Source organism: Heliangelus exortis, chromosome 27, assembly GCF_036169615.1.
Source record: "Heliangelus exortis chromosome 27, bHelExo1.hap1, whole genome shotgun sequence".
In the NCBI taxonomy this organism is placed as follows: domain Eukaryota; kingdom Metazoa; phylum Chordata; class Aves; order Apodiformes; family Trochilidae; genus Heliangelus; species Heliangelus exortis.
The window spans coordinates 2499417-2516478 of NC_092448.1; the positions used below are offsets into that span (position 1 = coordinate 2499417).

At 42.6% G+C, this 17062-nt stretch overlaps 3 protein-coding genes across 6 annotated transcripts; 2 read left to right on the top strand and 1 right to left on the bottom strand.

The window, feature by feature from the left end:
* LOC139787849 (feather keratin B-4-like) lies at positions 1-1795 on the top strand. 3 transcript variants are annotated; one of them, XR_011722712.1, is made up of 2 exons: positions 1-130; positions 866-1795. XR_011722712.1 is itself a non-coding variant. In XM_071727199.1 (2 exons), the coding sequence occupies exons 1-2, from the start codon at positions 312-314 to the stop codon at positions 1217-1219; spliced, it is 378 nt and encodes a 125-aa protein (XP_071583300.1). In that variant the 5' UTR covers positions 297-311; the 3' UTR covers positions 1220-1795. The 3 variants fall into 3 exon arrangements, 1 of the variants encoding a protein (XP_071583300.1); XR_011722713.1 differs by lacking the exon at positions 1-130 and adding an exon at positions 137-248; XM_071727199.1 differs by lacking the exon at positions 1-130 and adding an exon at positions 297-335.
* A 3275-nt stretch (positions 1796-5070) lies between these two features.
* On the top strand, positions 5071-7633 carry LOC139787837 (feather keratin 4-like). Of its 2 annotated transcripts, none has more exons than XM_071727178.1 (2): positions 5071-5160; positions 6670-7633. In XM_071727178.1, exon 2 carries the CDS (start codon positions 6690-6692, stop codon positions 7041-7043), a length of 354 nt encoding a protein of 117 aa, XP_071583279.1. In that variant the 5' UTR covers positions 5071-5160; positions 6670-6689; the 3' UTR covers positions 7044-7633. The 2 variants fall into 2 exon arrangements, with proteins under 2 accessions (XP_071583279.1, XP_071583280.1); XM_071727179.1 differs by lacking the exon at positions 5071-5160 and adding an exon at positions 5166-5189.
* A 3257-nt stretch (positions 7634-10890) lies between these two features.
* On the bottom strand, positions 10891-13077 carry LOC139787852 (scale keratin-like). Its single transcript, XM_071727206.1, has 2 exons — positions 12977-13077; positions 10891-11743 (listed from the first exon to the last, which is right to left on the bottom strand). The coding sequence occupies exon 2, from the start codon at positions 11717-11719 to the stop codon at positions 11324-11326; it is 396 nt and encodes a 131-aa protein (XP_071583307.1). The 5' UTR covers positions 11720-11743; positions 12977-13077; the 3' UTR covers positions 10891-11323.
* Between the last annotated feature and the right edge of the window lie 3985 nt (positions 13078-17062).

Here is a 17062-nt window from a genome sequence, read left to right on the forward strand (position 1 = left end):
GTAACAAAAAAAACCTGAACCACAGAAGATGTCTCAACTCCCCCAGGCAATGCAAGAAAGAGTTTATAAGGGCTTCTGGCTTGGAAGTCCTCAGATCACAGGTCCTTGTTTCTCCTCTTCAGTTATCTGAGTAAGTCAAATCTCTCCATTATCTTTTCTCTCTTTTTTTTTTACCTTTAGGTACGGTGGGTTTGTTCTATTTCTAACCAGCTCTGGCCCATACAGTCTGAACTCGAGAGTACCAGAAGGTAGCTTGGCATGAAGACATTTTTATCCTCAATGGCAAACAGGGCAGCTGCAAATCTATCCCCATGGATCTGCAGCTGCTACAACAGGTCAGAGGAGCTCAGCCAAGATGGGGCTTGGTCCAGGTGTTTGACTCTAGATCTGGGACACTGACCTGGACCAGGCTTCTCAGGTGGTGGGAGCAGTGATGGGCATGTGGAGAGCTTGGAAGAAGACAGAGGAACTGTCTTCCTATCTGCCTGTCTTGCTTATGCCTTTTTTTTTACCCATGAAAATGCACTCCTACCAGCTCTGGTAGGTGGAGTGCGGTTTGCTACAAAACTTGGTGATGGGTGATCTCCAGGCTTTTTGCCACAGGTTATCTTAGGGTTGTCCAGCTCGGCTGCTCTTGGAGAAGCTTGGGAGAAGACAGAGGAACTGTCTGGAGGGAGGGAGGGAGGGAAGAGGGCAGGGAAGTGAGAAAAGAAAGGGAGAAAAAGCATCCGAGCGTTCGCTGAGCAGCTCCACAGGATCCCTCCTGAGCCCTGCCTGCTGCTGGCAAGGCAGAAGAGGAGGGGCTGCGTGGTGGCTCTTGTGCAATGGGTTGACTCTGCCTGCCACCCCTCTGTGTTTGTTGCAGATCCCCCTCCTTGCCTGCACAATGTCCTTCTCCAGCCAACAGCTCAGCTCCCGCTGCTTCGCCCCCTGCGAGGTGAGCTGCCCGCAGCCCCTTGCCGACTCCTGGAACCAGCCCTGCGTCACCTCCTGCGGGGACTCCCGTGCCGTGGTCCAGCCACCCCCCGTGGTCATCACCTTCCCGGGCCCCATCCTCAGCACCTGCCCTCAGGAGAGCATCGTGGGCAGCTCAGCCCCACTGGGGATGGGCTTCTCCCAAGGCTTGCAGGGCTCCCTTGTCTATGGGGGTTATTTGTCTTCTTCCTACTCCTCCGGGCAGCCCTGGAGCAAGCGCTACGGGGGCTGTGGCCCATGCTAAGCATGGCAGAAGGTGTGGATGGCAGGAAAAGCCTGGGGGAACCGACAGCCAGACCTGGAGATACAGCTGTGCTGAGAAGTTCTGCAGAGCTCTGGGCACCCACAGCTTCCAGCTAATCCATGGATCAGCAGTCACGGGAACTCATTCTTCTTGTGTTCTTTTTGCTTGTGATGTTGCTGTATATTTGCACTGTTTTTTCAAAAGGTGTCTTTTCAATTCTGCAGTGAGAGATTGGGTCATTTTTACTTTAGCTTCTCTGTTAACACATCAACTTGTTTTCTGTTTAAGTTTCAACCTAGAAGATGCAAGTGTGCAATTTGTATCTGGGAAGTTGCTTTGCTGTCCTCTGTGTCACACTTTTGTACTGAGCAAAACCTTCCTGCATGCTGTAAAGCAGAACCTGGTGTGCAAAATTAGATTTGTCCCAGGGAAGAGTGAGCATCTTGAGTCAAACATTTCCAGTTGACAAACTGCTGCTAAACAGGTCTGAGAAGCATTCCTCCAATTGCTTTGGTTTGTTATAAGTGTAAATGCAATTTCTTTTCTTGTTCTTAATAAAAAACTTGCAGCATCCAATCATAGAATTCTCTTTTTGTTTTATTCCAGCCTTTCTTTACACCTCGTTCCCCTTACATCCCTTTATTAGCTGATAATTAAAATCCACCTATGCATTTTATATATAAAATGCACCTATACACCATGCATAGGGCCAGATTGCATCCCATGCAATGCCCAGTTCCTCCTTCCCGGCAGCTGAAACCAGAATCAGCATCTTACATGGTTAATGCCACCATAAAAATACCTTGGCACTGGGAAGTGTGTGTATGCTTCAGGACTCAGTCAGAGAATACAGATGAAGAGCCTTGTTATTAGGGCCAATATTTAGCCCAGAAATATTTTATAATAAAATACAATTATCCACTTTTCTTCTCACTTGCGTCTGGCTGAACCTTACACACTGTGTTTTGAATAAAATACCAAAATCCTGTCTTTGGGACATATATAACCTAGAAGTACTCTAGTATCTGACTGCATTAAGATAGCATTCTGTGTCTGATTAGGTTTTTAGGGTTATATTCTACTTCTATCAGGCATAAGAGTCAGTTTTTACAGTTACATCATCAGAATTACACACAATTACTTAAGAAAGATTTTTTTAAAAATGAAAGCCTCCAAGAAAGAACTGCTGAAAACAAGAGAGCCTCTCTGCTCCCAAGGAAGCAGGGGACAACCTGGTATCATCTCTGGAAAAAACCACCCCCACCCCCAAAATACATTTTCATCTTGACAGCAATGTTATTTAAGGAGGTCCCAGTTAGGCATCAGCAATTCTGATCTGGAAATGACACCACAGTTTGCAAGACAAGTTGAGGCAAATACTTGAGCTCAGAGACATGAATTCACCTTGTCTACCTTGTCTAGAGGTGTCTGACATAACAAATTTACTGAACTTGAGTCATGCTACCAGCTAAGCCACAAGAGTGCAGTGCTGAGTCTTGAATATTTATTTTGTGGTCCCATACGTGGTTTTTTTGTGGCTATTCCGAGAGTCAAAAGTGCCCTCATTAAGAGCACTCATGCCTCTTGGCTTGGAGTGTAGACAGAGAGAGGCATAAATACTATTAACAACTTGGAAATACCGTTCCTCAAACAGAAAGTGCCACTCAGCCCCTCCTTGTGGGCAGTTCCTCCTTTTGCATTGCATTCTCTGGTGGCTCATCCACTCGTGTCCTGTTATTTGACTCCTCCTAGGGTGTAGTAGACATGGCAGCACAACCTGGGTGTGCTACCTTCCCAGATCAGACAAATTCCACCCACGCTTTTGGAGTTGCACTCTTGGATGGATAATCCAAAATCATCCACTGTGAACTTGGAAGAATGGCACAGAAATGCCTGGGCACCCTGAATGGAGTTAAGATTTCAATTACAAACTGAAATGAAGGATGTCCCTGTGCCATTCTTGACTATGATGTTCATCCACGCTATCCAGGAAGAGTTTTGAGTCAAGCTGATACAGAAATAATCCAAAATCATGGATGTTTTTGCAGATACATTTGAATGTCTTTTTAGATGGTGTTACAGCAAACTTATGGGCTTGATACAGATAAAAATATTTTATGCTGACTTAGTAAATGTGTCTGATGATTGTTTGCATTCAATGCTGTGCCACAGCAATTTGTCATGCAAGGAATCATGAAAACATGGTTCATATCTCACATTAACTTTGCTTTTCCCAGAGCTGTTTGTCTCCAAATATTTTACTCTACTGTGTTTTCACTGGCAAAAAATGTCTGTGAATGGTTCGAGTCAATAAAGCTCATGGAAATCACTTTATCTGAGAAAGAAAACCTAGGGCACTGGTTTGTGGGTCTGTAAAATTATAAAAGTGAAGCACATGGCTGTAACCGTGAGCATTCTGAGTCAACAGAAGCAGTTTGGGGAGTCAGCAGTATTGATATGAGGATGTATCTTCCTTTGCCCTTTCAGAAGGGCAGGATAGTTAGATGAGGGTTGCATTTCTGAGAATTATGTCATGAATCTGTTGGTATCTGTAGGTACATGTCACCGCTGTCATCACAGAGTGAAACCAGGTGTGGTTGGGTCAAGAGGAGCAGATAGGGTGGGTTGCTTCCCCACAAATTCTTCTTCCCTTTGTTTCTATTCCTGCTTCTTGTTTATGTGAGTTGTCTATCACAAACTATGAGTAGTTTCAAGTGTTTGTCCCCAAGCATTGCTAGGAAACAGCACTCAGGGAAATCCCAAGGCCATCTCAGAGTAGAAGCTTCTTTAACCTCCTCGACAGGGCACCTGTCAGCACTGCACTGCAGTCTTGGTAACATTTATCAAATGCCTGTGGTCAACAGGGAATAAAATGAACATTTTAGAACTGAAGTCTCAAGGTTGCTCAAAACCAGACATCCAACCTTAAATTCTCTAGAAAGGGATGGATTTTAGAAGGCAAAGATTCATCTTCTTGGGGTTAAAAAAGCATTTATAAATTATGGATACACAAAATGGAGAGATAGACTTCAGTGAAAATACTTTTATCAGCAAATTACTGATGAACCGAAGGCTGGATCTGAGGAAGACATCTGCTGAAGTAAGCAGTCAATCTTCTGCATCAGCTGAAACTGCATTTTAAGATTCCAGCCCAATTTTTTTCCTAGGATGATGCATGGCTGCACTCCCTGCCCTGTTTCATCCCAAACCATGAATCGTTCATCACTCAGGAGCTCTGAGATCTTCAGCAATGATCCCATGGAGTCCCTGACCATGTAAGCTGGACATGAACTTCTTGTTCTCTGAGGCTTCTGTCCACCATGTCAAGGGTGGAATAACAGCAGCTCCCTATTTGCAGGTTACTCCACTTCTACTTTTAAACTTGAAGTGGGACATGTGCTTTGTGTTTCATTTTTTGATCAGATGGATGGGAACAAACCTCTATTTCCTCCCTTTTCCAAACCTCTAACTCAACAGGAAGGTGTCTGTGGAGTCTAATGTGCTGCATATCAGAGTCACAGGAATTAATGTGTGTGGGTCTGATGGAATAAGTTGCACAACACCCCCTGAAATGGAACATGACTTGGAAAAGTGGGGCAGGATCCCAGGTATGTCAGCATATTGTGCTTATGGGTAAACCTCTGAGCAATCTTTGCTCCATGAGGCAATCAGAGAAATTGGAAAAAGCAATAAAAGGAAAAAAAAATAATTACTCTGCCAGAGTAATGTCAGGAACACAATAGTGATTGTCACTGCTGAGCAAAATAATTGCATTATTTGGGGCATGTACAGGTGGAGTGAATTTTTCTTTGATAATGCATTTGAGCATCATACCTGAAGAATGTTTCATAGCCTCCTGATTGCCTAAGAAAAGATATAAAAGCACTCACAGTTCTGGGCTGCTCTAACCATTCCTCCTGACCTGCTCTTTGCTGTGAAGGGTAAGTCTGAGTCTGCTACTGCTACTAAGGTGTTGCTGGAACAATGCAAGATTTTAACTGAAAAAAACCTGTGAGCCTTAGAAATATTTCATGCTTTCTCTCAGAAAGCTGTTTCCTACCTACTCAGTGACAGGCTATAAAAAGGTAGGAAAGGTTTTTCAGAGCAGTTCAGATTTGGGCTGTGCAAACTTATTGGTGATAAGAGTAGTGATGGATTGTGATAGATATAGTGAATTCCTGTTTTCCTGATCTTGCTTTCATGAACCTGCCTTACTTTGTTCACATGGACTTAGTGGTGAGTACCAAGGAAAGTTAACTCTGGGTTTTAGATTGAACTAGAAAGGCATTGCTAGCAATAATGTTTTATACTGGTCTTAGCAATGATTTCTGAATTAATTTGAAGCCTATCATACATTATATTCTGTGCTTGTTATCATTGGAAATTTATTCCTTTCCTTTAGAGCCATTTATCATAGAAATATTAAGGTTGGAAAAGACCTCTAAGATCGTCACATCCAACCATCAATGAGCTTTTAATTTTATGGGCTTTGGTAGGGCAGGACAAAGACCAAGAGGAGCTACAAATAAGTTTCATTAGTGATCAAGACATCTTCTGATTTAAGAAAAGGGCTCTACAAAATTACACAAAGTTCCTAGTTCTGGCAGTCATCTGTCACCTTGGTCATCTTTAGCAGGTTAGCTGGGACCACAGGAGTCCTAATAATCCTGGAAATTTCTCTGATATTGCATTCCCACACGAATGTGGGGCATTCTGCCAAGGAAACTTTCTTTAGGAGCTCTTCAGTGTGACTGCTGCTCATTTTATCTTTGCACAGAACATGCAGAGGAGCCCCAGTGCCAGGTGTACCATTTGAAGGACTGGGGATTGACACTGCCATTAACAACCAGGCTTGCCTGAATTTTGACTCCTGTCTCTCCTGTTACCTTGCCAAATGGCTCTGGGCAATGCATTCACTCCTCAGCCTCAGTGACCTCTTCCCCAAAGCTGGAATAACAAGGACTTGCCTCATGCAGCTGTAATTATTAGAGTGATGTAGGATTAGCACAGGGTGTTACTGGATGAGCCTTAGCCCGTGTTTCTGTTCTTTTCTGCAGTTATTTTGAAAAGAAATTAATTGAATGAATTAATATGATTATGGATAAATGAAAATTAAAAAAAAAAGGGTCACAGTTGGGTTCAAAAAGGAAAAGTGGAAAGGAGAAATGGTAAAGGAGAAAGGGATAGTTTGAGTTCAAATACACAATTTCTTTGATTGTTAATGGATTATTTATGTATCAAATTGGCTCTGTAATTAGGAGCCAAGAGAAAAGGAGCTTGTTCTAAGGGAGAGGAGATAATCATGAGAAGACGAGACATGCCTCCTGAGACAAAACTGAAGCCTTTTTCCTCTTTCTGTCCTTCTTGCTATCTCATTCTCTCCCTTCCAAGCACAATCTAGTGATGTCTGAGCTTCCAGCCTTGTGATGCCTCGGTGTTGTGTGTTTCAGATCATTTCCACTCCCAGAAGATGTCTTCCTACAGACAGATGATCAGCTCTAATTGTCTTGCACCCTGCGAGGTGACTTGCCCACAGCCACTTGCAAATGTCTGGAGCCAGCCCTGTGTGACATCCTGTGGGGATTCAAGAGCTGTGATCTACCCACCACCTGTGGTCATGACCTTCCCAGGACCCATTCTCAGCTCCTGCCCTCAGGAGAGCATCGTGGGCAGCTCAGCACCATCCAGCACTGGGAGCTTGTTTGGATCCAGCTCTCTGGGTCCCAGTGGCTCCTATGGCTCTAGGAGCCTGTACAATTATGGGAGGTCATATTCTTCCTATGGATCCACTGGTTATGGATTTGGGAGCTGCAGACCATGTTAAATTTGCAATGAATAAGGAATGATCACCCAACCTGGAGGAAAATGAGTCCCCACAAAGCCTGGTGTTGGCATTGCTTCCCTGGAGTGTGGAGCAGCTCTGAAAATCATACAATTTTCAAGCTAACAACTTAATTTAGTTTCCTAACTGTTCTTTCCTGATGATAATGGTTCTGAATTAGTTATATCAATGCTCTTTGGCTGGTTGAAAGTGGGACAATATTGTGTAGTCTTTCCAGGACATGAAAGAGTCATGAGTGCAGAGTACATAGCCCTGGAGCAGTTCTTTGCTTGCAGCCTTTAACGAGACCTCAGCAATCTTTCCCTTGTGCTTTCCATTCTCAATAAGATCTTTTGCTTCTTATTTTCTCAATAAAATACTGTGCATCAAAATTCTGACCTTTCTTGACCATTTTTTCTCCCGATTTTGTTTTTTTTGGTTGTTGTTGCTGTTTTTTAATAATACCATCTGACCATCTGAGTGAACATTATCTCTGTAGTAAAACACGACAGTCCTTGCTTTCTTTCACTACCTTGTGTTGGAAGGTGGATCTTTTGCTTCTTATTTTCTCAATAAATTATTGTGCATCAAAATTCTGACCTTTCTTGACCATTTTTCCTCGGTTTTTTTGTTTGTTTGCTTTGTTTTGTTTGGGGGGTTTTTTGGTTTTTTTGGGTTTTTTTTTTGTTTTGGTTTGGTTTGGTTTTTTTGTTTTTTTTTTTTTAATAATACCACCTGACCATCTGAGTGAACATTATCTCTGTAGTGAAACACGCCAGTCCTTGCTTTCTTTCACTACCTCGGGTTGGAAGATGCCCAGGACCTTTAAGCAGGAGCAAGCACGATGTCTGCCTTCTGCACTGAAGTAATTTCATGCTTGATAAACATGTTTTGTAACCATTGCAACTAAGTTTGCAATTGCTTCCAGGAAGGGTGTGGTTACAACCTGTATTTGCTATGTGTTAACAAAGAAAGTTCAACACACAATTAACTTTGAAAAGCTTCCCCATATCTCACTAGGTGCCAGAGGCTTCTGCTTAATGACATCTTAATCCATGACTTTTGTGGTATTTTTCATTGTTTAAAAATAGCATGGAATGATCTGTGGGTAGAACTTTCCTTTGAAGACTCAGCAGGAATTTTAACTGAATCATAAATCTTTGCTGAAGTTCTGTGAGTTCTTTAAACTTTCCCGTCAATACCTTTACATTTTTTGCAATCCCAGTTAAAATAAATAAAAGAATAATCCTTGCATCTTCCCCAGAGAGAGTCAATTATCCTTCAGGCCCAATATTATTCTATTCTGTGTCCTTGTACCATATCAGGAATTTTACACCTCAATTCCAGGCTATTCAGGGATGACTGTGGATACTGGGCATGTCCCACACTTCCCTTTGTTCAACAGCAACGTGGTTTCAGGCTGTCAGTAAGGATTGGTTTGTTGTTTTTTTTTAGAGATGTTTTTCTAGTGATGCAATTTGCATACAATTAGTACAGCAGTTCAGAGGCATTCAACCTGTCAGATGCTGGCAGGTCTCTGATGGATAGCAGATTCCGCTCAGCACTTCAGCTCTTCCCTGTGTGAAGCTGCTCTTCCTAGGAAAAAAAAGCAATTCCCCTGGAATCTTCACTGCTTGAGCAACCTAATTCCAGGAAAACCGCAGTCTCACACTGCAGAAATTTGTTTGGACAACATAAAGGATGTGGTAATAACTTCAAAGGGTTTGGAGGCGTGACTTTGCTTGTAAAACTAACTGAAATGAGATGAGGCTGCAGTGAGGTAGCCAGGGAACACCTCTTTCTTGTTAGGATGTGTCTGAAGGTTTTGGTTTGTTTTCATGTTCCCTCTCCGGGTCACCAGAATGCTGTTAAAACCCCCAGTACTTATTTGTGCCTCTACACAGAGCACTAGAGCAGCCAGATCAGGTATTTTCACTTTCAGGTAAGTGTAATCATGCATGAATGTGGCAGAAGATAAAAGAATTAACTGTGCTGGCAGACCCAGCACATCTCAGGTCACACCACGTACAGACACAAAGCAGGAAACCAGCTCCTGTTCATCGGGACATCTGGAGGAGTGGCAATCTGCTGGCCCCTGCAACAGGAGGACCACATCTGGCTCCAAAGCCTTCAGCAGTTCTTCTGCAGCTGTTGATGGCACCAGCAGCTCAGGCTCCTGTTCCTCCTGTCAGTGAAAGAATTATCAAGAACAGAAAGCAACAATAAATAAAATCACACTGTCTCATCTCGGACTATAGAGGTCACTACATCCTTGTCTCGTCTACATGTGCTCTGAGCATGTGTTTATGTCCTGGAACAAGGTAACACTCCTGTTAAATGAGATCCAATCAGAAGTTGATTCATAAAGATGTTGTAAACACAGCCTGAAGTGCCTCTCCTCCCTGTGCACTAAATTACCACCCAAGACAGATATCTGCGGGAGTTAAGCCTTTCATGATTGATCTGAGTAGGTGGATTCACTAAATATTTAGTCACTTCTAGAGCCTAATGGTTTTTTTATGCTGTTCAGACTCACACCACTGGTAAATAGCCTGCAGGCACCATGGCTCAATAGTGACTGAACCTGAAATATGCCCTGCTGAATCCCAGCTTCCTTCCAGGGTTTGATTTTGGAGGGATTAGCAAAGTAACTCATTGCAATCCACCTTTTCTCAGTTTTGTAACTGAAAGATCTCCATCAGAGAAACCTGAAGAAAGGAATCTTAACCTTGGCCCATTCTCGCCTTTTTATTTAGAAAAGAAATGGTAACAAGTCATGCTTGGAATCCTTAGGTCACTCATTTTTGGAAGTGTTCAAGGACAGATTAGATGGAGCTTTCAGCAACCTGATGTAGTGAAAGATGTCCTTGCCTCTGGCAGGGGATTAGACTAGATGATCTTTAAAAGTCCTTTCCAACCTAAACAATTCCATGGTTCTATGATCATAGATCCAATTTTCTATGTCTTCTATACTGGAAACAGAAACTGGATGTCAATTGCTAGATGAGGATATTGGAGACAGGAATTCAGTTCTTGGCTTTGACAAGAGATTCTTTGTGTCACCTGGGGAAAAAAGTTACTAATGTTTTTATCAGTGTGGAAGACATGGCCATTAATCTCTGTATAAAATAAACCTGCCAAAAAGGGAAAAGAGTAATGACTCTCATGCCTTGCTTGTCTTTCTTGTTGAGTCTGGTAGCACCTGAGGGCAGGGATTGGCTTTATTCCTTGTTTGCATAGCACTGCATTGGCAGCTTCGTTAGGATTTGAATTGACAATATTACCAGAAGCTTAAAAGCTGAGCCTCTGCTGCTACTGAGACTTGCTCTACTACAGTTATTTCTGAGAGGGAACAAGGATTATTCCCTCTTGACTGGCCTGGAAAGGCTGAGGACTGCAAGGAGGCACAAAAGCAATATAGTAGCTGCTTGGGATGTCTGGAGTACTGCTGAGCAATGTCAGTGCTGGAGGTTGAGCATCAGATCTGTGAATTTAAAGGCTCAAATTTACACTTGGAAAGTACCCTGGTGGGCATCACCTTGGTGGCATTTTGGTCATGCTGACCTCAACTGTCTGCATAGAAACCCATAATTCTCTCTTCGGATGGTCATGGAAAGGCCCCTTTGAACTCATGTTTAAATAGCAGGAGTTACAATATCATGTTATCTTAAACTTCAGAGGGTGGAAAGGTGCCACTCAGGGGTGTCATTAAGGAAACATATGACACAGTAAATCCACTCTGTGCTAAAGGTTTCTGCAGAACTACTGTTTCATTAGCAGCTTGGTCCTGCCCACAGGAAGGTATTGCCCAGGGCAGGCTGTGGAGGAAGTGAGGAAAGGAAACCAGAAGTTTGCTGTATGATGCAATGAAATTTTAATGAGCAAGAAATGCTTGTGTTTGCAAAGTGAGAAATCAGACAATGTGAGATATCTGTTTCCAGCCAGTTTTGTTCAACAGATGTTCAGAGATATTGCTGTCCTCAGTTGGTTTTCTTCTTGTTCAGCTACTGGTGAAGATAGCTTGACATTATAAATGATGTCCATATGGAACAAGTTGCCCCACGATGGTTAAAACAAAATGGGAAAGCTGGAACAGGCAACAAGAGCAAACAACAAACTAGAAACTGAAGAGTAAGCAAAAAACAGAAAAAAGATCAGAAATGCTAAATGGCAGTAGCTCCATTGCAGGGCTGCAGGAATGCTGGACCTCGTTGTTGTGGGTTTGGGTCTTCACCTGTAGATCTTCTGAAACCATCCCTCTGCTGGGTCTGCTCTGTCCTCCCTTAGCAGGGTCCACAGCTGCCACGGAGGAGCCGGCTGTACCGGCGGGAGGAGTAGGGGCCCCAGTAGCCATTCCCCAGCGTGGAGAGGGCTGAGCTCCCGTATCCATACTGAGCCCCATAGCCCAGAGAGCTCCCAGCACCGTAGAGGCTTCCAGAGCCATAAAGTCCCCCCAGCCCCAGGGAGCCCCCAAAGGCGGGTGCTCCGGAGGAGCCCACCACGGCTTGCTGGGGGAAGGAGCTGAGGATGGGGCCAGGGAAGGTGACGACGACTGGGGGCGGCTGGATCAGGGCTGTGGAGTCGGGGCACTGGCGGACACAGGGCTCGTTGCAGCTGTTAGCCAGGGGCTGGGGGACGGCGATGCCATTGGTGGTGGGGCACAGGTCGTAGCAGGACATTTCTTTGCAGGGATGGAGTGGATCCTGGAAGAGAGAGCACAGAGCTGTGTGAAAACCAAGTGCAAGCTCGCTGGGAGCAAAAGGTCGAGGTTTGGTGCTGGGTTGTTGGGGAAGAGGTGGAGTGATTGCCAGAGACATCATCAGAACTGGTGACACTTCAGGTGACACTTTATAAATATTCCTCTCATCAGCTTTGCTCTGATCTTCGACACCCAATAATCCCTGCACGTGTCACATTCAGCAAGCCCAGTGAAATTATTGCTGCTGCTTTTTTTTTTTTTTTTTTTTTTTGCTGACCTCCTCATTACACCAACTGGGGCAGAAGCAGGTTTTGTCTTGGGAGTGATGGGATAAAGAACCAGCACTGCTTTAACCACACATTTCCTCCTCCTTTCCTTGCCCCTGTTTCTTTTTAAGTTCTTTGGGGTAATACACATTTAGCTGCTCCCTTTTAGTTCTACCTTCTTTAAAAGCCCCAAACTATCTGAGCCTGAGGATAGATACACTTGCTGTAATAAGTAAATATACCCTATAAATAGTTCTAGCCAAACACCTCTTGACACAGCAGTGTAATTTCATGAAGAGTTGTTAAAATATAGGGTGCCAACCTTCTTCATCAAATAAAAATAGAGTTTACAAACTACCATTTCAGCTAAATGTCTAGTTACAAAAGGTGGTAGCTTAGTAATTTTTCCAGTAAAGAAAAAAAAAAGAAAAAAAAAAAAAAAAAAAAAAAGTAATATTTTTCATGAAGTGGCCCTGAAATGCAGAAAATCAGATTATTGAACTCAAAGTATCTGAAGAGCTAATCTGGATCTGGATTTACAGACAGGCATATGACAAACAAATTGGATCAGATCACTGGATCACTTCCCTTATTACTGTCCAATAAAATCCCCAAGTAGATAATGCTCTTTTTTCAGCTGGGTCTGTAAACAGCCATATCTCTCTGATATCACTTAACTGAAATGGTATAGGAGAATTCAGCATTTTAAGGTTTATGCCATCCTACGTTTTCAATGTGTTAACAGTACAAAACTGCTCAAATTTGACTTTCAGTGAAATAAATGCCAGACTCTGGTCTCAACCCTTAGAGCTTATCAGCGATACAACGCACTGACATACTTTAAAAAAAAAAAAAAAGAGAGAATAAAAAAATAGCTGTAAAAACTAACCTAAGTGTAGTGAACAGCATTCAAAGCTCCAGTGACAAGGCATTCTGGAACTTAGTAAAAAAAGAAAAGGCATCAGACTTACCTGATGTAGAGAAGAGTGTGCAGGAGAGGGTGATGGAGTAGGTCTGTGGACCTGCTCCTTTTATACAGAGCCCAAGATTGCCTGGGGGGCTGAGGCACGCTGCACCCATGAAGTCATAATCACCAAGCAGCCCAAATTTGAAGCACATTTAATTTTCCAAAGTGATGAAACTGTTTTTGCTTGCTGTTTGCAAAATCACCCTAAATCTCTGAAGAGCATGATATGCACATTCCAGCTCCCAGTTCTCTTTCATCTTGAAGCCTAATTGACCAGCTTCATTGCTGGTATCATTCCACCCTGCTCGCTGGCATTTAAGAGGGAATTAAACTGGTTCTATTTATTTAGCACTTCTTTCATTATCTTCCCCTGATGATTTTAATCAGAGATATAACTTGCTGTCATATACATGTTTGCATTAAAGTGCTTTAGATGTCAGCTGTAATCTAATCTACTCCTGTGTTTTGCAATGAAACGTTCAGTCAGGTGGAAGACACCTTCTCATCCTTTTCTCACCCACAGCCACAAAACCTGAGTGAGGTCCTCTACCTGCCAGATACATGGGCATTGTCTACTGGGCTTTGATTTAGAAGTTCTGGTTTTTACCTTGTGGTTTGGCAAGACCAGGAGAAAAGAGTATTTTAATACCTGAAACAGGGTGCAAACCAAAGGTTAAAATGTTCTTGGATTTTTTCCCTTGTTTTCCATATTTTTTTCCCTTATTTTACACCTGGACTTGGCAGAGGCTCACAGAGATTATCTCACAGATTCAGCAATGTCGAATGGCTGCCAAGACAATTGGATTAAAAGTTCCTAGATGGACACTTCACAGCTCTGATGGATGTAACAAAAGTCAGTGGCAAAGCAGGTGAAAATTTCTCAGGTTCTTTGTGAAATTTTGTGTTTCTGTGCCCCACTGCATTCACTCAGTCTGTATCTTCTCTTTCTTTTTGTTTATATGATGTAGTATACTTTGCCCTTAGCTCTGCTACTTCACTTTACAAAGGAACTGAAGTATAGTTGCACCAGAGGATGTCACAGAAATAATTGCTGAGAGCTTATTTGCCAGATTTTCTTGTAAAAATAAGTAATAATAAAGTAATAATAAATTGCAGTAAAAGCAATGGATTTATCTAAGGAATGGTTATTGCAACAATGGATTGCATATTTTTTCTCTTCTTTCTTTCCTGACTATCAGGGCATCACCTGCAGACTCTGTGTTGTTGCAGAGCCCAATTTTGACTGACAAGATTCCAGCTGACTTGTTACTTGGAATTACTCAGCCTTCCCCAATACTTAGTGGGGTGGGACAAGAATTTCTGCAAGATATTTCATCCCATCTCAGATGCTTACCTTAACAGAATTGGTATGACCAGGAAAACATAACAATTTGGATTTTGTTGTGTATGCAGATAGACAGCAAGCTCAACTGAAACACCCAGCTTTTAAACAGGGAAGGTTTGATGAGATGTGTCCCACCCATATTACCAAAGTCTGAAATTCTGTGTAATAAACTGCCTGGTCCAGCCTCAAAAATCCTCATTTGCCCACGGATGGGTTGCTTGGCAAATAATAAGTAGTGCAACATTTGTACCGGAAGTGCTGCTTAAATTAAAAGTGTTTTTTTTTCAGATTTTAAAGTGGCCTTAGGGGATAACAAGAGCAATAATACACTCAGGGGTGGTACATTTTTTTTCTAGGCGTTTTTAAGATTTTCCCAAACCCTCCTTAATAGTTTATGCATGAAGAGATTACTCATTATTGTAATCTAACTACATAGTTGGACTCAAGCATTTTGAAAGGTATTTATTAAATTGTACTTGTCAAGAGCACTCTTCCTGTTTCCTTCACCAGCTCCTGATTTCTAACCTTAGGATTTCAGATAATTTTCTTTTACTATTTAGGTTTTCATTTATTCATTTTAATCTGTGCAGTATCCTTCAAAGCTGGTATTATATTAATTTCCAGCCCCTTCAGTGTCTGTAGCACAAAGATCTGCAGCATCTCTCTTGGTCCTCATGTTTTGAAAGCTTTTCCTAGGACTTTCCCAGTCTAACTGTGGGTGATCAGCCTTTCTTCTGTGCCTTAAAATTATGCTCAGCCTCCTAAATGTATATATATTTAAAAGGCTGCCTCTATTCTGCCTAAGAAATTTGTTAGATGTTTATCATTGTTGGTTGTGACCAATGAATTTACCTCTAGGATGTGAATAAACCATTCAGCTGGGTAGTCTGGGAGACAAGGCTTGGATCTGGAGGAGTTTTAAAAAGTGCTTTGCAATGAATCTTCTGATTTTCCCCTGAACGGTCCTGTCCCAATCTTCCAACTTCATATGAGGATTGCTGACCTCACAAGAAAGGCACCATGTTTTATATCAATTACACTTTATCTAGCATGGGTAAGGAAGGATGGAGAGAAAACCTGCATATGAAAGCAGATGGCAATTATGATTAGCATTTGAACCACCATCATTATGTCACCCATAAAAGAAGAGGTAAAGAAAAGGAGCCAGCATAATTCTTCCTGTCATTCTACTGTATTTAAAGGAATGTTACTGGGAATGAATCTTGCCAATTAAGTGCTAAGATGAAAGAAATATTTGTTTTGTAATTTACATTTCATGTGGCGTGAGAATTTGAATCAACTAATAAACATAAATATTGAGCAAAACTCTTTCATCATTTTGAGGTGAACCATGTGTGATAAATATGAGCTGGTGTTAATGGGAGTCTCAGGTACCTCAGGCAGTTTGAGGAACTTATAAAAAGCCCCTCCTGAAAACCACCTTTTGTTTATTTCTCTTGCTGCCTTCTTCGAAGAGGCAGCCACTTTCTAGATATCAAACTGTTCTTTTTCTGTAAATTAAAATTTGTCCTCTCATTTATGAAGAGACAATTTTGAATGCAGATTTTAAGGGCTAAGATGATATTTCTTTTTTCAAGATGGTATTTTTTGTGTCCTTGCCCATACGGGGAGGTGGAACTTGAGGATTTTTATGGTCCTATCCACAGATGAAACCATTCTATGATCTTCCCCGATGGATTGTATAAGAGTTGCCAGCTCTTCACCAGCTCAGTTTGGAGCCTGACAATCTGCTAAACAGATATCAAAACCCCAGACTAAAGTTCTACAAACTGCTCTGTATTCCTGCCCCACAAAGGCTTCAGATGTTGCTGTGTTTGATAGAGGATTTGTCCTCCTTATAGTTCATTGCCTGGCCTTCCAGTTGCTGTTTCAAATTAGTTTGTATGTTTAAAAAATGCCAAAGCTTAAAAGGGATATAAGCAAAACTTCCTTAATTACAGGAAAGAGTGCCCAGGTGCCAGGTGAGCCTTAGGCACTTCATCCAATAACACAAAGCAGCAGGATTTTTACACCAATTTTCAGACAATGTGGAACTGACTTTTATCAATAAGGAATAGGATAAAAACAGCCATCTGTCTGAGGAAGCATGTGGCTTTCTATATTCCACTAAGAAACTATTAACTATCACTTAAAAATCCTTTTTATTACAGGGCTTACACAAACTTGAGGAATTTCATCCACAGCAGCAAGTAGCTCTTGGTGGGTTAGCTAAAATTAGGTGGGATGGATCTGGAACAGGTAGCCAAGAAGGCCAATGGCATCCTGGCCTGTATCAGGAACAGCGTGGCCAGCAGGTCCAGGGAAGGGATTCTGCCCCTGTGCTCAGCCCTGGGGAGGCCACAGCTTGAGTCCTGTGTCCAGTTCTGGGCCCCTCAGGTCAGGAAGGAGATTGAGGTGCTGGAGCAGGTCCAGAGAAGAGCAAGGAGGCTGTGAAGGGATCCAGCACAAGTCCTGTGAGGAAGGGCTGAGGGAGCTGGGGGTGTTGAGGCTGGAGAAGAGGAGGCTCAGGGGAGACCTCATCACTCTCTACAACTCCCTGAAAGGAGGTTGGAGCCAGGGGGGGGTTGGGCTCTTTTCCCAGGCAACTCTCAGCAAGACAAGAGGGCACAAGAGGTCTCAAGTTGTGCCAGGGGAGGTTTAGGTTGGACATTAGAAAGAATTTCTTTCTGGAGAGGGTGCTCAGCCATTGGAATGGGCTGCCCAGGGAAGGGGTGGATTCTCCAT